Source organism: Trachinotus anak, unplaced genomic scaffold (assembly GCF_046630095.1).
Source record: "Trachinotus anak isolate AG129_WGS33_773 ecotype Australia unplaced genomic scaffold, CSIRO_AGI_Tana_v1 ptg000002l, whole genome shotgun sequence".
NCBI classification, from domain to species: Eukaryota; Metazoa; Chordata; class Actinopteri; order Carangiformes; family Carangidae; genus Trachinotus; species Trachinotus anak.
The window spans coordinates 4,218,247-4,240,076 of NW_027273853.1; the positions used below are offsets into that span (position 1 = coordinate 4,218,247).

General features: G+C 40.6%; 1 protein-coding gene across 2 annotated transcripts in view; it reads right to left on the reverse strand.

Moving 5' to 3' along the window:
* swap70b (switching B cell complex subunit SWAP70b) overlaps nt 1-21,830 on the reverse strand; it is a 33,758-nt gene continuing 11,928 nt past the window's right edge. For both annotated transcript variants that reach the window (XM_071491147.1, XM_071491155.1), the window contains 10 exons: nt 19,060-19,233; nt 16,362-16,589; nt 15,169-15,315; nt 14,680-14,788; nt 13,988-14,169; nt 7,971-8,078; nt 6,693-6,859; nt 4,711-4,909; nt 3,765-3,861; nt 1-1,785 (listed from right to left, as the gene is read on the reverse strand). In XM_071491147.1, coding sequence (XP_071347248.1) covers nt 1,667-1,785; nt 3,765-3,861; nt 4,711-4,909; nt 6,693-6,859; nt 7,971-8,078; nt 13,988-14,169; nt 14,680-14,788; nt 15,169-15,315; nt 16,362-16,589; nt 19,060-19,233 — 1,530 coding nt within the window. In that variant the 3' untranslated portion in view covers nt 1-1,666. The remainder of the gene's footprint in view (nt 1,786-3,764; nt 3,862-4,710; nt 4,910-6,692; nt 6,860-7,970; nt 8,079-13,987; nt 14,170-14,679; nt 14,789-15,168; nt 15,316-16,361; nt 16,590-19,059; nt 19,234-21,830) is intronic.

The following is a 21,830-nucleotide window of genomic DNA, read 5'->3' on the forward strand; positions in this document are numbered from 1 at the left end:
TAAGCCAGTCATTCAAGATATGTTTTATTACATAGTTCAATCTTCGGCTTTTTACATATATAAACATAAAATATAAATCACAATGTTCACTCATGACAATATCAAAGGCACTGGAGGTTACAGTACAAATGTTTGGCAGTTAGAATTCTTGTTCAGAGTGAGGCCTTGGCCAAATGCCCTATTTCTGACGCAGTGTTTACAAGCAGGAAATGTTTAAGAGCCAGTTAGACAGAGAAAAGCACTTTGATGACAACAATAAACAATTTAGTGAATCATTCATAATATTTCAATTCGGGATGTTATTTTTAGAAGACAACTTTTTTAAACAACAATTTGTTAAACATCACTGACTTTCCATTGGACATGTCATTCTCACGTGCTATGGATGCCGCCTTCATGCAGCTTAACTTTAGTAAGAGAAACTAAAAATAAGAACAGAAAACCATTGTTAAAATATTTACAACAGCCCTTATTTTCCATGTAAAAATGCTCCCAAAGAGTTAAGAGGAAAATAGTCACAAGAAAGATTTGACAACAGGATGGATGTGGTTAACCAGCTCTTAATTTTACAACAGTCAAAACCTAAAACACATTCAAGCAATCTGTTTTGAACTGGTGAGGCTCTGGTCAAAAGTAGTGCATTTCATAGAAACAAACTGACAAGTGGAACAAAATAATAAGATGTAGTTGTGTGCACCTTCTTCTCCACTCACGACTGAGTAAGCTGCGGCTTAACATCAACAGATCTAAATTATGTACATTGCTAACCATGGTCATCAGCTCTGTCCACTGTTAATAGACTGAACTACTAACAACTGGTAATGTTGTATAACAGAATGGCAGGTTAACAGTGACCTGGTGGTTAGTGGATAATTGCTAAACTAGTGAAAAATGGGGCCATGTTTAAAGTTATTTTCCTGCTTTGCTTACTGTAATATACTGTATCTGTAATGGGTGTTAGGATGAAACATCAACATTAACTACCCAAGTGAAATTTCTTGCCTTTACAACTCATTTTAAATCCTGTACACTGTTTTGGAATGAGAACTTCTACCCACTGGAGTTCAAACTCACTATGAGTCAGTACACATAGTAAAATAAAACTAACTACAAATCTATTGCTCCAGCATTTGTCTGGGTGTTATCACTTATTCATTTACTATTTTTGTTGGACCCCTGCTAAATTAGTGAAGTTAATCCTCATAATGTGAAAAGGTGACTGCTCTTTGAATCTATGGTGGCCTACAATGACAGAGACGTGTTGAAAAGTATTCCAGTTCTGGGGCACCTGGTAGCCCAGCTTGTTCAGCATATACCTCATATCAAGGCTGAGTCTCTCTCACTCTTTGCGTCACGTCATCCCTGTCTCTCTCACTGTCAATAAGAAAGTCTTTGGCAGAAATGCCAAAAGAAAAATCAGGATTCCAGTTCTATCAGTGGTGGTTTTTACTGGGCAACACTAAAGATTCATAAATGAGATAGACTTAATACAAAATGCCTAACATCATCCTCGAGAATCTCACATTAGGATTCCACTGAAAATTACCAGAGACCTTTCTAGTCAATACTTAGATATGTTTTATTACAGATAATATATCCCAGCAGCCCACTCCTGTCTTCTCTTCTGAGTTGAAGACATGTTGAAGGTTCAGGTCTCATAGTGGCCTTACTGAGCCTGGGTTGGCTGGTTCTTCATCTGTTGCCATTTCTTTTCCCTCAGATTGAGTTCTGCTTCAGAAAAGGCTGCCGGGCCCCAGTTGGTGATCATCTTCTGTCCCTTCGAACCTGGAGAAGAAAAGTTTGAGATTATTCATCCCAGAGGTAGGAATATGTTCTTCACTTTACCATAGCCACTAAGAATTTTGAAGGTGTGGATTAACTTTAACTGGATTGTTTGCCATTCTAAATGAATGCTTCGATGTTAAAAACAGCCATAGAAGCCACACCCCCTCTTTGTGTGTTGTAATCTGAGTTTCTCTGTTCTTTGTTATGGTTGCTGGTCTGATAGTTTGTGAAAGTTAGTGCATGTGAGTCCTTTCTGTTAAACCATGGTGGGGAATACCAGTTCAAATCCCAGTTGGCCGGTTGACTGTGAAAACATCCAAAAAGCTTTTGAAGTTTTTACCAGCTCTGATAGTGTCACTCGTGTGACCACGGTCCCAGCAGATAAGTCCAAGGCTGAATGTCTTTCTCAGTCTAACCGTGGAGCTCATACTAGTCTGGTTTTACCGAGAGAAGAACCCTACGAGCTGCTAAAGGGCTCCAGCTTGACTTAGAACTGGCTGTTCTTCTACATGTCTAAGTAACTTGATGGCTACATATTGTGACATGTCTGTGTTCATCACTGACCGGCTACAGAAGGCACGATAACATCAGCTGACTTGATGTTATGGCTAGCTGGCTGGCTTACTGCCAGCATTGCGGTAGCATATCACAGCAATGCTAACATGGGCTGTTGTGGCTGGATAGTTTTTTGTTGAATCTTGTGTACACAGGGTAACTTCATTCAGTGGAGCTTCTTGTGTGTTAGGTGTCCGATGAAGCGTTTGTTTTGTCTGAGATACTGGTGGTCTAGTGCAAGATCTAGTGGTACTGACAGTTGTCTACAAAACCTTTAAACTGTAGGTAATGATAGCAACAGTGAGCCTCAGCTAAACAGCTTGGTGGTAGGCTTTTAGTGAGAGCCGCACAAATGTATTTAAAATTTGCATGAACCTGAATGTCTAAATCAACTATGGTCAGAAGGGGAAATAATGTTAGCTGCAGTTCTAATCAGTAAATTTAATCATTACATTTCTCTTTCTCCCCCACTTTCAAAACTTAAAAATGCAGATGATAGAAATTCTGAGGCTCAGGACCAGTATTTTAATGTTTGAAATAGGAATGCAAGATCAGAATTTGTTGTATGTGTGAATTAAGGACTGCTATTTTTAAATTTGATTACGGTACACATGGCATTTTGTTTTCAAATTTAAAGAAGTTAAACCACTGTATGTCAGCAGAACCTAACTTTTAGCTGCTGTTAAAAGATCCTTTTTTTCCCTGTATTGCAGCAATGCAACTAGCTAATCCTAGCCATAATCATCCCTGTAACAAACCTTGTTTTGGACTTGTTAAACGGTTGATTTTAGATTAAATGTCCACACTTCAGTTCAGTGAGTCTTAAATGTTTTTATTTTATTTTGGGGGATTTTTCACTCTTTGGATACATATCACAAATTCTATTGAATGGGAGAACAGTTTCCCTAATCCAAATTTCTCTAGTTATTGCTATCATTTTAATTTCTCATAGTTGAGCTCCAGGAGGGAACCACAGTTTCCTGATCCAGGTGAAGTGACACTTGTTCATAGTAATTGGTGTTGGTTATTTGTTGTACTGATGCGGTAGCTAAAACTCTTTGAAGGTCTGTGACTGCATTGATGAGGGATATGACTGGAGCTGTATGTATCTCTATGTATAGAGATTGTGTAGGTGCAGTGAATTGGCTTTGTTAAGCTGTGCTGCTCGTGGCAGTGCAATTTGAATTCTTTGCAGGAAAGGCAGATTCCACAAGTAACACTGAATGAACAGCTATATGGAGTGGCAAATACATTAAATGGATGAAAAAGCACTGTCCGTAAATGGTCTCAAAAATTGGATTTGATGCAGTTAAATTTTAAGTATCATAACTTTAACCTAAACCAAGTTCTAACCCTCAAACACCTTTTGAATAAAGGTCTTTCACTCGTATCAGTACAAGCAGACAGTGTCAGTGTGGTGTTACCTGGTTGAATGAGCCGTAACAAGCCCTCATGTTCAGCCACCTTGTGCTTCCAGGTCTTTGTGTTGTTGGTTGCATCTTCCAGCTTCTTCATCACTGTCTGGCTCACACACAAAAATACAGAGTCAAAACACACAGTATAGTTATCAAGTAATAAAATAACAAGAGGAGTGTTTTTTCTTCACTGAAAGCACTTAGGCAAACATATGTAAGATTTAAGAGCATTTTGGTATACTGTATTAACTTCTCTGCATGATTTTCTATCTTGTGTAAATTGCTGCCTCCCATCTAGCAGTCTCAAGTGACACCATGTGGCCAAGGAAGATACTACTTTACTCAAAAATGAAGTATTTTTCAGGAAATGTAGACCGACTTTCTGATTTAAATATGAAGTCATATATTGCTTTACCTTAATCAGTATTTACACCTGTAAACAACAGCAATGATGGGGAGTAGATGCTGATACCTGTTATTACTGTTAGCTACATGTAGACAGTGTTAGTACGGACTGTTTTTCATTAAAGCTGTATGATATTCATAAGTAGTCAAATTACTGTTACAATGAAAATGTCTTATAACTGCAGAACCTAAAACAAACAAAGTTTAAACATCTTCTTGTTTTTCTTTGCTGTTGTACATATGTGCCCTGGTTTTGTTTTAGCACAAACTCCTCCCGCCTCACTGCTGATGTTTGAGATTTGGCGGTGATAATCTGGGAATGTTCATTTAACTTACGATGGAAATTTCCTCATCATTTCTGAACATTTACACACTAACATTTTTTTAAATTAGTGATAGATTAAAGGATAGTGAAAATAATAATGTGCATTTCCGCTCCCAGTTCTTACCACTGCTGTTCCTCTGAGGGGTCTGCAGGGTTCGACATCAGCTATATTGTGATATAATTTACTGTAATTTGATTTACAAAACAATCAGTCTCTCAGCTGACCTGGTACTGCTCAAGGGCCCCCTGCCTCTCTTGCTCCAGATGTTCCAGTTGTTTCATTGCATCCTGCAGGGCGCTCTCTTTAGCCAGGCGTTCCCTCTCCAGCTCCTGTTTCTCAGCCTCTGTCTCTGAGATGGCCCTCTGCTGCCGCAGATGGATCTGCTCCAACTCGGCTCTCTTCGTAGCCTCCTCCTCCAGTAACCTGCTCCGCACAGACGTTAACATCAGCGAGAGAAAAGTACAATTCTTCATATATGTACTGTTTACCAGAAGCAGGCTTCTCATTTCCACTAGTGTCTCTTAAAACACTGTTGATGGTGATGGATACAATAAACTGAGCACCAAGTGTGTGTGCATACATACAGTTTTCCCTTTTCTTCTTTTCTTTTTTTTTCTGACAGACCAATATTGGACGTCTTTCTCAGTACTACTTTGTTCGGCACATCATTCACCCTGGTAATCACTACATATGTGTTTTAACTCAGCATTTGAAAACAGACTTAGACACATTTAAAATAATGTCGGACCTAAACTTGTTTCCCCAGTCCAGTCATTAAAATTGAACAACTAATTCATACATTTATGATAATTAGGTTGTTGTGGCATGGCAATGTATCAGCAGGTGGTGCTGTATTGCAGTTATGGTTCCAGTAAATGTAACTACAGACTGCATTTACATATACATGTCATGTACATGGTTTATATCATACATTTGATCAAACACATTTTTATAAATACAGAAGATTTTAATGCTCCTGACGTCCTCAAAATCAAGAGCATGAACCACAAGGCTTGATTAATGAAGGGGGAAAGTAAAACATTTGTTTTGTTTGGTTTGTTAAATCTGACATCAAATATAAACTGAAACAAAAAGAAAAAGTGTCACACAGCACCTTTACATACACTGGCTCAGTTCATGTTGTAACATTAACATATCTCTACTACACATCTCCTCTCTCAAAATCTGTAATCTGCTTTTCACACCATTTAAGATTTACATCAAACTTTATTTAATGTGGGAAAGGACTGAACAATCCTTGTACAGGGCTGTTTTCATGAAAGCCTCTCCTAAGTGGTTATCTGTCATTATCTGTCTTTGTATCAGTGATTTAATTTAAACTCTGCAGCCAGTACCGATGTGCTCACTACTTGTTAGTCAAACATGAGGTGGAAAGTAAATGTCAGCAGAGAGGAAGGAAGGACAAGGGGGGGAAACATGGTGGAGAGAGGGAAGTAGAAGTTGAATGTCTGGCTGTGTGTGTGTGACTCCCACAGAAAAGAGGAGCAGACTCAGGCCATGAGGCTGTTTGGACATGGAGGAGCGTCACAGACAGTTTACCTAGTGTAAATGTTGGTCAAATAAATCGTCTCACATCTGAGGTGGAAAACAAACTAGCTGATAAGAGAAGGCTGCTAAGTTTGATATTAATCTAACCTCACTTGCACCTATTACATCATATGTGTGTAGGTTTTTTTCATATTCATGAGCTAACAAACTTTTAAGATCTGTCAGATGATGCAGTGCATCTTCTAGTAGTCACTACGATGGCCCTGAGAACTCAGTGCACCACAACTTAAGAAAACATGTAAATAGAGGGAGGGAGAGAGAGGCTACATCCACACTACTATGTTTTAGTTTTAAAACGCATAACTGACGAGGAAGAAAATGATAGGGCCAGTGTTCATTGACTTGCTGGAACTGTCTTCATGAAGTTTGTCAACAGGCTGCAGCCGACATCCCCAAACCACTTTGTTCCTGAGAGCATTAGAGGATCATTGTGTCTTACTGCATCGAAACCAGGCATCAATAAAATCTATCAAATCAATCAAATTTACCTGTAAAATAACAAAATTGACTTCCACCTAAACTGTCATAATGTTTTTTTTTTCTCCCGTAGTTTCTGGTTACATTTGTGCACAGCCATCTCCAACAGACCTGCGTGATGGCACATTTTTGATGCAACCTCGACTGCTTGCTGACTGACCTTGCCTGCAGCTTACGGACGGCTTCCTCATCCTGTCTGGCGCGTCTCTCGTCCTCCAGAGCGTCCTCCAGTTGACGGTACATGTCCTCCAGCTCGCGGACCCGCTGCAGGTACTGCTCCAGCTCAGTGGACTTCTGGGCCACCTGCTCCTCCATCTGCTGCCGAACCTGTTGAACAAGGAAACAAACGAAAGAATTCCTATAAATGCTCCTGGTGACCAGTTTTATTAAACCGGTGGTCCTGCAGGAACACATCAGCTGTTCAGACTGCCCCGTCCAGCAGCTCACACTTTAATTTCAGCCCTTTGTAGTTTATGTCCACAAGAGCGTAGAGCACCAGAGGATAATCGGTTGACAAACTTTATCAACAATTTTTATCATCAGTTCATCATTTTAGTTATGCATCAAACGCTGGCTAATTTAAGCTTCTAAAAGCTGAGGATTTGTTGCTTTTTTTGGGGTTTTTTTTTCTTGGCTGGTAAAACAATCTTAAAATGTTTACTTGACCTCTGAGAAATTGTATTGTGGGTATTTTTACTGTTTTCTGACTGTTTTGTATAGACCAAATATTTCCTGAATCTTAAAAATAATTAGCAAATTAACATCTGCTTTCTGCAGCTGTATTGTGATTGATTTCAGGATGTTGTGCTTGTGTTTTTGAATGTTAAACTTTTAAATCTTAAGGTATTGAGGTGAGGTCATACAGTCTGTTTAACACTGTTAAAGTTACTGTCTGAATATGTTTATTATATTTTCAATGTTTTTAGTTAAAAGAAATAAACTCAAGCTGTCTCTCAAATTCAAAATAAGTCAGTGATAATCATCTGCTGGTACACCACATCCACGCTGTGCACTGAGCATGTCGGGGTGATATCACCAGACGCACTGAAGCGCCGTGTTGATGCTTTTTTTGGCAGTTACAAAATGAATCATAGACTACATGTTTGCATTTAGACTCGAACAACTGTCAGTTTTACTTGAGCTACATAGAAACTTACTGGATTATCAAATGTGCATTAATACTTTAATGAGTCATCTGCTTTCCAGTGGTTTCAGTTTCAACTTTGAATGCCCTTCACCATGAGCTGTAGTGATGTGATTCTTCAGGTTGAATCTGTTGAGTACATCAGTCGGCCTGACACTTGTATATAAATGTTAGATTAACTCTCAGTCCACCAACCAAAACAAACACCACACCAAAAAGTTTTCTGTTGCTGCTGCTCCACCGCTCGTTCTGATGTAAAGACTCGGTGGAAGCTGAGGGGGAGGGACCACACACCATTTTCTCTCTCTCCAGGTCCATCCTGTAGCGGTCCTGGAGTTCAGTTTGGGTCTGGAGACGCCTCCTTTCTTCTTCTGCTGCGTTGGCCGCTGCCTCTTCCAGAGCCTGGCCAAAAGAGAAACAGATGGCAGTTTAAAAACAAAAGGTCATATAGGCCCAGTAGAAATAAAAAGATAAAAGCAACTTCTCTGTTTTCAGTAGGACGACTGTTAACAAATTTCACCCTTTAATTCAGGTGAAATACATGTTCAACAGAAGATTTTAAAAAACACCTTAGGCGATGCAACAGTTAGTTTGACTGACACCACAGTCTAATCAGGGGAAATGCAGAGTGGTTCTTGTAGTTATTTCTGAAGAGGTGAGCTGTGGTCAGTATAAACACAGGCAAACACACTGCAGCCAAGCTGTGAAGAGGAATTGAGCTCAAACTGCTAAAATATTATGTCTGTCTTCGAAATGTTAATGTAAAAACAGAAACTCAAAGTATCACTTAACCTTTTTGAGCAGTGAAATCCAAACAAACTCCAATGTAAGTTATTTTATTTATTATAAAAAAGGAAAATAAATGAAAACGCATATTGGAGGTGAGTAAAGACTGTCAACCTCGGCACTTGCTGTGCTTCTTCACAGCAGATCTTCCTAACCCCCACATTCATACACAACTCAGACAGCTTTCCAGGGTTTTTTGTTTCTTGTTGCTTTAACCGCTGCGAAGAGGGCAAGGCCATCTTATTTAGATAACACACTTCATACACACAAAAATTCAAAGTGCTTTATGGTCTTAGAGAATAAGAACATTAAAAATAAAAATGGGAAGAAGTTATAGAACAATAAAATGCACAAAATAAGATTTAAAAAGATTAAATAAAAATAAGCTGCATTAAAAAGGCTGTGTAAAGGGTGCCAGAGCAAACGTGTCTTCATGTTAGATGTGAAAGTAGTCAGCATTGTCTAGGCTGACGTCTTCAGGTAGTTTGTTCCAGATGTGAGCAGCATTAAAGCTAAAAGCGGCTTCCCCATGTTTGGTGCTAACTTTAAGAACCATGGTGGACCTGAACCAGCTGACCTGAGAGGTCTGGAAGGTCCAGAATGTGAGACGGGGTCTGACATGGGGATTTGGACCTGAACTGCTCAGAGATTTATGAACAGAGGCCATTTTTGACACAAGTTCAAGTGTAGTGTGTACTCTAGGTAACCACACTCTCAGCCTGTCGACACACACATCGAACTAAGTCTTTGTGCAACACATTGTATCACAACCTTTACCTCACTTGTACAGTGTATGTTTGAAATGGTGAAGCGTGAACTCAGTTAGTCTTCCTGTGAACCAGGTCTTCCTGTTCCCATGTTGCTCTACTGTTGGTGGTGGTGTTTTGGTCTCCCTCTGTTGTTGTTGATTTGTTGTTATACAACTGTATCTGTTTCGTTAAAATAGCACAAATACATAAAATGTAACAAGATATGAAAAGTGTTAAGTATAATGTTTGACATTTTCAATTTTTAGAACTATTGTGCATTAAGCATAAATAGCCAGTAAAGCCTAGAGGCTCCTGGTTTCCTGTTTGTCAAAGCAACAGCTGGAATGAATCTTAGTTAACAGCTTCATAAAGCTAAATTAAAAGTTGTGGTTGAGCAGTAACCTCATGTTAACTGATGTCACCCAGCTACGAATTGTGTGTGGACTGTGATAGATTTCTAGTGAAAGGCAGAGTGTGTGTGTGGGGGGGGGGGGGGGGGGGGGGGGGGCTGAGCCGCTTTCTCTCTGTGGCCATGGTTGTGTGTCCATTGTGCATTCACTCATTCATTCATTCATCCATCCAATCAGCTATGTGTGACAGAGACTTGCACCTCAATGGCAGATTGTTGTGGACTCATGGTAGGGCAGTGTCATCCCCGACAGAGACAAACTGTTACACAACTGTGATGTGAACCAGTTTGACTGACTGTTGCTGCGTGTCACCGTTTGTCTCGATGTTGCACCGTACCCTGTGTTGCAGTGGGCGCTTGTCTCTTCACTTCAGTTGATAAAATCCTCCGAGATTTATCTGACCCTGTGAGTTGAGCTGCACACAAAAACATTCATACACAGTTTCCCACACAAAAAATGTTTAAAAAAGCAGAACACGGCAGAACGTGCCCACATGAGACGAACCCCAGACCAGGTCACGTGGCTTTCTAGAGTCAGCCCCAGGTGATAAGGTTGGAGACAGAGGATAAATAATAAACCAATGTTTTGTTTGTTTCTTTTCTTTTCACTTGTATAACTCTTACAGCTCTCTTCCTGAAGCCATCATTTGAATTCTTTTTTCCACGTCATTTCTATTGTGAAGCACTTTGTAAAGTTTGTCAACTATGTCGCTGTCTTCTTATCTTCATCTGCTCTCACACAGTTGGAGAGCATTACCAATTTGGCAGAACTGGTCACACCTTCTTTGTTAAAGGAGACAGTTAAGGGCCGGGTCAAACTAGAGAAGCAGTTTATATGATGTGTTGTCTGATGCACTGTTTCCAGCTGATCTGACTGACCACACTGAACGGTGGGAAATTACAGACATGGTATCACACATTAGTCTCCTGAGGACACTGCCACAGGTAGTTTTGTAAAAACTGAAATAAATGAGCTACAGAGAGAAGTGCAGCATACTTAGTCAACTCTGCACAGCTGGCCAATCACAGCCTTGAATGGGCGTCTAGTGTTGGATTGTCCGTTTCAGTAAGACTGCTGGACAGAGAAATCAGGAAAAAAAAAAAAAAAAAAAAACAGGCTCAACTTCTGCTCTAACACAATGTGGCGTCAAAGCCAGGAGCTGCAGTGGCCAATCAAAGTGCACAGTCTTGGTAGATTAGTCTGTACATGAGCAGTGTGTTTACAGAAGATAAAGTAAAATCCTGTGTTTTCACTTCTGTAATCTGTTACTTCAAGTGGACACCCTGGACTGGGTTTCATATTCTCACTGGACCTGAAGCAGAGATTTGAAATTTTGAAACCAGTTTGTCCAGTGAGGAGCAGGTGGATCCATATTTTAGGAATAAAAACTGCAGTGTGTTTGAGAGCAGATTTGTCCATTATCCTGTTAGGAAAACTAGTCCATGCCATGAAACTTCAGACAGTTTCTGGTTTAAATTACAGGGAATTAAATAACTGTTCACACTCTGTTTTTTTAAATCAGCAGATACAAACCCTCCATGTACAAGAACTAAAGTTGTTTGCACAGTGTTGTCTGCATTGTGTGTTCATTTGTGTTTGTTGCCGTTAAATCTCGCAAGCAGATGAGGCCCATGAAATGTGACGACTGACCCAGTATTTATTAGTTGTTCCTCTAATATCTTTAGACACAGTTTCAGTCCACACCGACAATAGAAACATGTGTCAGTGTAAAGCAGCCCAGTGTCCACAACATCTGAATGTTACAATCCTCCTAAATGTGCGTGGCTAATAAAGTGATTACTGAGTGATTACTGAGTGTTACTGAGCAGCTAAAATGTGAGGCTACAGTGAGAATGACATCAGCTCTACTGTCTGTGAAACTAACACTTCCTGTTAGGACACAGTGTTAACAGGAAGCAGCCATTTGCCATCAGCATTCAGCGAATCCACATAATCAATGAATTCTCACACAACCAGTGTTAACAGAGTAGTGTGAGTCAGGTTTAGGGAGATTAACTGGAAAAACATGTGTAATGGAGACTAATGTGTATGCCCCCCCCGCCCCCCCACCCACATCCCCATCAGTTCAGTCAACACTCCTGTTGTCAGGTGACAGACTATTCATTAGCCGGGGTGGAGCCGATCTATTATTGGTATTCATGGGCTGGCGGTGAGTTTCTGAGAAGACCCACAGTTAAAGTGGGTGACCTGGTTTAACTGTTGCGTGAAACGCAGCAGTGTATGACTGAAACCACCAGTGTGTCGCATGAAAAAGACACTTTGTCATTTATCAGAGATTATGCACTCAGGTTGGTTATTTTAAGGTTTGACCTTATCTCTGAGGAATGTTGTCCAATCAGCTCTGTGGCCTGGTTCAGCTGCAGCTGTGAGGACATCAGGTGTAGTAAACCCAACTGCAGTGATGACAAGTCTGATGGGAAAAATATATACACACAGCATTTCCTCATTCTGACGTCCAGAATGAAGAAGAATGATTTCAAGGAAGGATGAGCAGACTCATACCTGCACAGTGGTTTATAATTATGTAAGGCAGGAGAGTCGTCATGACAGTAACTTGATCTTACGGTGTACATGTTACAATCTAATCTGTCAGGACTGTGTGCTCTCTTTGTTTTCTACTGAGGTGTCATTGGTGCTTCAGTTTAGTAGTTTAGAGAACAAACACTTACACAAACAGCTGAGTCAGCTCTGAAAATATGTGTCTGAAAGCACGGCGTCCTTTTCAAACTGCAGAGACTGACTGAGCTGCTGCAGACACTGTTTCAGAACAACATGTCCTCTTCCTTCATTATCTGTCCTGGGAGAGGAACACCGCGTCCTCCTGAGTTTTACACTGTCGGCTGCTTCTGACCTCACAGGTTTAGAAATCCCCTCAAGTTAAATTTGCTCACTGACAAACTGCAGTGATTTACCTCCTGTTTGTTTTTGCTGAACAGGTGTTTCAGGTGCGCAGCGGTTACAGCTGCAGTCTAACACTGAGCGTCAGCAGTAGACTGAGGTGTGTTATCTACAGGTGATTGTTGTGTCTGAATGAGCACAGTCACACACCTCCCTCTCTAACACTGATGTACAACCTTCCTGTTTGAATCCAGATCCATTTACAGCTGTTTGTCCTTCAGTCAGGTGTTTTATGAGCCGTTTATCTCTCTGTGGGTTTTCCTGTTTGTTGAGGCAGCAGCTTACTAGGGCAAGCCTCTTACTTCAGTGTATTTTAATCACTGCACTTTCACACTTGTGTTTCTTTTCTCATATATAAAGGGTTCACTTCGTGGACACTTACTAGGTTACACGTGTGTAATCTAATGCAGTACAACAGCTCTGACATGTCATCTACACAGTTTCTAGTGTTGAAGTCTGTTGACACAGTTGTAAATGTGTGGATGACCTCAGTGCTAAAACATTGATGATCGAGCTTTATTGTCACTGTAACAGTACAAGTACAATTACAGCGAAATTGCAACAATCACATTAACTGAATTAACACGTTGAGGACGGAGGAACATTTTTGGCCTCATGAAAGAGTTTAAGGTGGAACTGTTGTGTTGGATTACATTAGACTGCACATGTGAACCCAATTTTAAGTAGACACTGACTGAATTTTACACTTTATTAATGGAAAACAGCCACTTCAACTAATTCATGTTTTCTTTTGAGGCCAAGCAGCAACACACGAGGCTGAAAACTGAACCAACAAAGGTGACAAAAAGTGCTCTTCTTCAATTGGCTGCTTGAGGCTCAGTCCCCATAGACCCTCATGTTAAAATGTCCAACTTTCCAGCAGAAATAAACATGCTTACAGCCTGGTACAAAAAAACACCTGTTTACATTTTATTAAGGCTTAAACTTCTGCATAACTGAGGGCGTGGCCGCTTTGAGTGACGGGTGGGTGAGCTTCTGTTTGCCAGAAACCATCATGCACTGAAGTCTCGGTGCCACACACACTCCACTTCTCTTTCTATTTTTGGATTTACCAGGAGTTAGATGGAGTCAGGCACTGCCAAGATGGCAACAGTGGAGCAGCGCCACTTTAGAACCGCTCTACGCTCTACATAAGGGTGACGACATGGAGGCTACGTCCATCATCATCGTTTACTGTTGATGTTTTTGGCCCAAAGACAAAACAGCAACAGAACTAACTTTAACCATATAAACTGAAAACCAGACTGAGGATGAACTAATATGCAGACCCTGGTTCACTTCCACATCATGTTGACAGTGCAGTCTGCCCTCCTCATGTCAAACTCCACCACGCTCCACAAAAAGGAACCAACGTTTCTTGACCAGACTGGACTCACAGGGCAACATTTGGACACGTGTGCATGTTTGTCTGTTTCTCTCTCCTCACCTTCCTCATGTTCTCCAGCTCGAGCTGTTTGGCCTCGTTGGCCGTCTGCAGCTCCCTCATCCTCAGCTCCAGCTCCTCCTGCTCCGCCTGCTGCCTCAGCCGCAGCTCCCGGCGCTTCTGACGAGCCTCACGATGCGGCGCCGGTCGGCCCTGACGCAGCAGAGTCACACAGGTCTGAATGGCTGCGAGGAAACGAGGAGGAGGAGACACAAAAGTCATGGTTTTGTTCAAGGCTGCGAGTTTTGGCATCTGTCTGCTCAAAAAGTAAAACTAAGGAGGAGGATGATCAGTTTTTTTGATCACTGATTAATTATTTGATTTTTTTAAGCTAAAAATATTAAAACCTCTCGGGTACCAGCTCCTCAAATGTTTCCCTTGTTTTCTACGATAATAAACATCTTTGGTTTTTTTGACTGTTGTTTTGTCTTTGTTTGTTTTGTCTGAAGTTCAGTTGAAAATATGTTGTTTGTAACATTTACGGAGAAAAAGCTTAACTGTGTCAGAGATGGAGCCTTGGCAAAAAGACTTTTAAAACAAAAAAAAAGGTTAAAAAAAAGAAAAAGGATCTGCTGCAGTAGGGAGTGAACGAGTGAGACATCATGGAGTCACCACGATGAGGCTTACAACAGCAGGATGAAATAAAAATAATTCCCGTGACTTTCAGTTTTGAACAAAATTACGTCATTTCTCACCCTGGATCCACTCCTGCTTCTTCTTCTTGTCCGACGCACTGATTTCGAAGCTTTTCAGAGACGACCTGATGAGGAAGAGGCACTTCTTTCCCTCTTTGTCTTGTAGAGGCTGGAGGGAAAACAGTAGAGCAGGACTGTGACAAAATGTGTGCGAGCATGAAGAGTACACCACAAACAGTGTCCTGTGTAACAAAATCATTTCCACTTGTGAGTGTTTTCAGAGCCGTGCTTCAGGTCAAGAACAAATCCCACTGTTATCCACTGAACTTCTCACCACGACTGACACAGGAACTCTGTCGTCATGAGCCGGTTAACCTGAAGCTGGTTAACTACCATCACTGTGTGGTTGTTAACTATATGATCTGACCCCTGCAGCATCTGTGGCTTTGATCCTGATGTTTTATGACCCCTGGTGTCAGATGTCACTGTAGCTGAGGAGGGTCTGAGAGACAAGTGGAAGAGTTTTCATTAAAAACAGCAGCTTCTTGCCTCCACAGTGCAGTTTCCATCCAATAAGATGTTCCCTTTGTTTTCAGCCAGGTCCTCACCGACGTAGTAGGAGATGGAGTTCGGCTTCAGCATGAACCAGCGCTCCGTCCAGTTCTTCCTCTTGTGACCTTTCTTCATCATGTAGCCCTGCAGAGAGGAGGACGGGTAATTTAAACCAATAACTTCTTCATCACAAAATCATCACTTACACACCGGATTCCTGGTACGATGCCGAACATTAAACCTCAGTGTTTAAAGATAATTAACGCAGTTTGTGACTAGAGAGAGGTTTGTTGTTGTTCTGTAACCTTCTCAAATTTCCTTTTCATTTAATTTCATTTATTTGTAAACTTTATTGCACAGTCTCATGGCTGATTCAGGACACAGTTCACTACACTGTACTTGTGTAACTGTGTAAGTGACAAGTAAAAAAATCTTGAAAATTCTTGAAAATTTCAAATGCTTGTTACAGTGTCTCACAGTTTCTGGTGATGTCTTCAGATGTCGGGTTTTGTCAAACCAACAGTCCAAAAATTTTCAGATCACTATGATGCAGGACAAGGAGAAGCATCAACCCCTGACATCTGAGAAGCTGGAACCAGGAACAGTGAGACCTCTTCTTAAAACTAATCAATAAATAGTTGCAGATTAATTTTCACTGTCAGACACATGAGAGAATGAGCCCTGACTGTTTCAGCTTGATTTACCCTCATACGGCCCCGATTCCTCCTGAGGATGTGGATCTTAAAGAACTGGGCCACATATGTAAAGTTTCTTGTTCTAAAAAGAAGAAATCATTTCCTAAAACAGCTGGATCCTGTAGTTTTTGGAAAGCAGGAGGAAACTGTTCATTTGTTGGGAACAACACGTTTATTTTGGAGGATGTAGTTTAGAGGTTCGGCTAAATAACACACACACACACACACACCTCTTTGTATAATGCAGTACAATTCAGCAGCACCACACATTACAGCCTCCGACAAACTGAACCTTCATGATGGAGGATTTACTGCAGGGCTGCAGGATTCACTGATGAAAACCAGGACTGTGGTTTAAAGCTCAGGAAGGAAGATTATTTTGCCACAGTGTTTGTCAATGAGGAGAAGAGTGACGCTCTTTTATGAAATCAAAGAGTTGTTTGTCATTTATAAACTGTATCATCAGATCTCTGTCTGTGCAGGTGCCCCGCCCACCTGTTTGAGCACGTCCAGGATCAGCTCCTGGTAGACCTCGTTGATGCCCATGGAGAGCGTCTGCCGGTCCATGCCTTTGCTGAAGTGACCCGACCCCACCACGGTGATGAGCTCCCACACGTTCAGACACTGCTGCCTCGAGTCCAGCTGCAGCTTGTAGTCCTCGAAACGCTCCTCCACCCAGCTGCCCCCCATCGCCTCCGTCAGCTTACGCAGGAAGTACTCGATCTGTGCAGACATATACGGAGTTATACACAAACACAAGAGCATCATCGTTATTATCAGACTAAACATACATACACTGATCTTTCTTTAAAACATACGTCTGTTCATTTGTGTTCTGAGTCAACGGACCCTGTCCTGTGTTTTTCTTGCTCGTCATCTCCACATGAGTTTATTGCAGCACATGAATTTACATTTCTTTTGCAAACAAGTTTCCTGTGATTCAGCTCAGATGTTTGTTAGACCCAACAATAAATCTCCCAGCATTTGTAAAAGAACAGGAAGCTGGAAACTTCCTTTTCTGCTCTTGAGCAACAGACATTTTCTACTGGTCAGTTACTGAAGCAGTGAAGCACCACACACACACACACACACACACACACACACACACACAGTTGTCCAGCTCAGCTCTATAGTTCTGTGTCCATGTCTGACCTGTGTGATACTTTAAATAACAGGAGCCTGATGACGGGAGCTAAGTCATCTGACGAAACCTGGTCAGAGACTCTTTAAAAAGCAACCAATCATTTCAGAGAAGGAGTTTTTCCAGTGTAAAGATCGAGGAGACTGTTACTGTGAAACAGATGCTAAGTCAAATTTAATAGATGCAGGTTTGGACAACAACGCTCTGAAAAACTGACTTCATGTGAGATTATACATGTTTTAAGATTATTTATTCAGAGTGAACAAACTGCTTCACTGACAGTAGAATTAACAACAGGATTATTATGTTAGAGCTGCGACAATCCATCATCTGAAAATGAATCAATAATTTGTATAATTGATCTGTTACGACTGCAGATGTCTTGTACATTGGTGTTTTTCCTTCTGTGGTTTGAATGTTGGCGTGGACCCTCCTGACATAAGGAAGCAAGAGGGTGTGGCTGAGCTGGAAGGAGAGAGAGCGACTCATCCACCATCTGCTCCAATCACTGTTTTCTGCCATTTATCTGCAGCTGATCTCACATCATCGAGAGTTAGTAGAGGTGGACTGGATCTTTTCTCCTGCTTTTTAGTTAGGAAGTTTAGTTATTGTAATCTGGTTTTGTTTTATTTGGGTTAGTTATGTTGGTGTTTTGTTTCCAAGATAGAGTTGTTTGTTATTTTGACCTTTGTCCACCCTGACGCAGCAATCCTCTCAGCCTGTTGTAAATAAATATATATCCGTTATCATTCTCTGCTGCTGTGGCTACTTGAGACTTGGGGAAGACAGCGTATTCATGTTGTGTCCTGGATCCCGTAGACAGGACATAACACAGTGTTTAGGTTATTGTTCAAATGCCAAACCAATGTGAGAATTTGTTGCTTTTTCTTGTCTTACATTACCTTACATTAGAGGATTTTGGTCTGTTGGTCTGAGGATGTCACTTCAGGCTGTAGGAAACTGTGATGGGTCATTTTTACTGTTTTCTAATGTTGTGTGGAGCAGTTGATCACTCTGATTAATCAATAATGTTGCAGCCCTGTATCATGGAAAACAAGAATCATCTGGATATTGGTCAGATTCTTAGGATTGGTAAATTTTTCTCTTCAGACGTCTCCTGATCTGAATCAGGAAGCATGAAGTCTGTATTCCTCAGGCGCTTCTCCAGATTGTGGTTCGACATGAAGAAATCTCATTAAGTTTCAGTTCAAGTTTGGGAACAAGAGTTCCTCCTGTGATGACATTTACTGTCCACTGTTATCAGAGGGTCTGAATCCTGAGAGACACCTTTACGCCCTAAAATTACAATAATGGAGCCATTGTGTGATGGCTTTTTGTCATGATATGTGGACTACTTTCTGTTATTAGTCCCACAATGCAACACAATCGATTCCCTACAGCTGCCACTGATGAAAATTATGATGATGATGATGAAGGGTCCAAAATATAATTTTACTGCTCAATATACAGTAAACTACAGCATGTCTGTTATAGAGGAGAATACAATGAGTGAAAGAACAGGAAAAATACCCTTTATTCTGACTTTATTATTATTACACAGTGGTTAGCTTTAGTGCTAACTAGGGCTCACAATACCCCAGTATGAATAATATAAATATAAATATTGATTTTGTGTTAATAACACACATATGATCATATCATGATGGCCTTGTTGAACTTTGTTCATCAGTTCATCACGTTGTCGTAACAGACTGCACCTCCATACACTCCTATATCCTCCACTATCTGAGCCTATTTCCCAAAAGTAGAAAAAACACACAATAAACAAAGTTAAAGATGAATTTGACTGATAAAGTGGGAGATATTGAGATATTGAGATATCGTCACTGTGTGAAACTCTGAGATCTCAGAATCAGACTTGGAGACTGATGTTAGTGGGGTTTTTTTTAAGTCAGTTGATCATAATTGAATGAAATGATATGAACGCAGCAGCATCAGAGAGTGAAGGGTGGAGACAGGAGTGCTGTTTGGTGAAAAAGTGTCTCTAAAGTTTTGATAAGACACAGATGTGATGCTGCGGTGAACACTCACCTCCTCAGTGACGATGATCAGCGGGTATCTGTCCTCAGACAGGAAGTTGAAGATGCACCAGATCTTGTAGGCGTCGTCGTTGGAGATGACCAGCGAATTTTGATCCATGTTTTTCCTGAAGCACAGAGTCCAGCACATTTTGTTGAACTCCTGACGGTCGAAGTTATCCTTCACCTGCGGCAGAGCACAACGACAGCAGTGGTGAGTCAGCACTCATGTTCAGGGTGGAAAGTGACTAAGACATTTACTCAGGTTCTGTCCTTGTGTTTAACTTCAGCATTTCTTTTTTATTTATTATTTTTATATATATATATATATATATATATATATATATATATATATATATATATATATATATATATATATATATATATACACATATACATACATACATATATACGCCTTATACTTATACTCCTCCGCATATCAGAGGGAAATATTTGAGTTTTTGCCTCTTTGATTACTTCACAGTTATAGTTACTGTTGCTACTAGATTAAACCGCCCAGCTCCTGGTGTGGCTCTGTATTTCAGTCCATCTACTTCAGTAAAACTCAGTCGTCCTTGTTTACTGAAAAGCCTCAGCACTATAAGAACGACAGGCAGAGTCAGAGAGTTGTGACCTCTCCAGGGTCCACACCAGGGTCAGCTGAAGGTCTGGAGCCAGATCTGACTGAAGTCACTCTCTGTACTTCTGCTTCAGTGCAATCATAAAAGCAGGAACTTTACTGGTAACGATGTTCTTTTACATCGATGTATCGCTGCTTTAATTAAAATAAAAGTGCAAGTTTCATGTTTTTATGGGTTTTATGAGCTTTGAGCAGTTCAACCAAAAATAGATTTTTTTATTAGTGGCCCAAAGAGAGGAAAGACTACTCAGTATTTAATCATAAAAAAAAAGCAAAGATTAGAGAGGAGATGATCTCACATCCTGACAGATTCATCCTGTGACTCCCAGTCTAGGAACCACTAATCAAAAAGAGGAAGAAATTATTTAATTTTGGGGTTTCGCTTCATAATAAGTCACCATTTACACAGGGATTACAAAATGTAATGTTACTAAATCTAAACTTTCAGGTTGTGAAAAATCCCTTTGACTGGTTGGACACTTTCCTTCTGTCTACATTTATAGCTGCGTTATTGCCTGATCTTGTAAACTCATTGAGTGACTCATTAAAGTTTGATAAAACAATAAGTGATGTTTGCAGCAGATATGAGAGAGGGGAAAGAAGATGGTGAACATGTTTCTAGTACACAGAGTACAACTTGACGTGCTGAGCCGCCTGTAGAAAGCAGGAGCAGGCAGGACCCTCATCCTCCTTTCATTACACAAAAAGTACATTTTCATTGAGTCTTTCTGCCAAAAGAAGTGAGAAAAGAAAAGTGGTCTGCTTTAAAAAAAAAAAAATTTCTAAGGTTCAAATTCCAGAGCAAAAAGGGAGAAAGCTCTTGAAAAGCTACAATCGGTGCTGAGGAGGGGAAGTGTTTTCCTCGAGCCGGTGAACAGTAGTGTCTCCATGGAGACTCCTGGCAGCCTTCCCGCCAAAAAAAACAAGCCACCAGCAAACCCCCCAAAAACAAGTCCAAAGCTGGCTATAATTAAAAACCGATCTGAACAAGAACTGACCCCAGAAACGCTCCAGGTTTGTCTTCTCTAAACCACAGTTTGAATCGACACTGTGAGAAACGTGGTGCAGTTGTTTCAGTGTGGTCTGAGCAGCAGTGATGCAGAACCTTGGTTTCATAACCTCCAAACAGGTACACACACCATGAAGATAAGTCACGTCTGCGAGCGGTGATAACATGATCCGCTACTTAAACATCACATGTTCATCTTAGTGCCACGCTCCTGATGTCATTCTGTTATAGCATAGCAACTCTCAATAGCAGCTTATTTAAGGCATTATAAGGCAGAGTAACCGAGGTGTGTTGCAGGTAAAGATCTGAGTTAATATAACTGCAACAAGTTCAGCTTTTTAAAAACTGTATGTGTTTTTCTGGTTATCCTGTTAAAAAGGGCTTGTTTTGATTTGTTTTGTCAGAACTTCACAGGACTTCATAAAAAAAAAAATCCGCTCTACATCAATAACTCTCAGAGTCACAGGGAGAAATGATGATGACGTACTGTGTGTTCATTAAGAAAATTATGATACGACCTGTACTAAAAATGTGCATCATTCATCATTTCCTGTTTCTTTATAGATTAGTTGTGAATCATGACAGGACAGTCTGGGGTCTCTTCAGTGCACTGACCATCAACTGAAGTCAAACCACAACCTCTGGGTTCTGTTTGAGAAATCAGAAAACCTCATTGAAAACCCCTCTGACCTCTGCAACTATCATAACTCTCAACACTTTGTTGTGTGTTCGTTGAATTTAAACAAATTTAAGCAATTTTTAAAAAAAAAAATCAAAATTTTGGGTTTTTTGTAGCCTTTAATAAACTCCATTTCCCATAAACCATAGCCCGTTCACAGGCTAAATGTTCATGAATTAGTCGAGGGGTCGTGGTCAGTTCAGACATGTCAGTAATAACAGAGTGGAGTGGGCACTGTGGACGTTTTTAATCTGCAGATATTAAAAGTTGAAAGAAGCAACTTTAGAAGAAGAGCGTTGGTGAGTTTTATGGATAAAAATCAAGTTACTGTGACGTGAGTAACGACACTGGAGATGTGATGGTGTAGTGGATCCTGATATGTAAGTAGTAAACCCCAGGAACACGCTTCATTATTTCAAAAAGGCAGATGAAAGAAATGAAGAGATGCTGACGGAG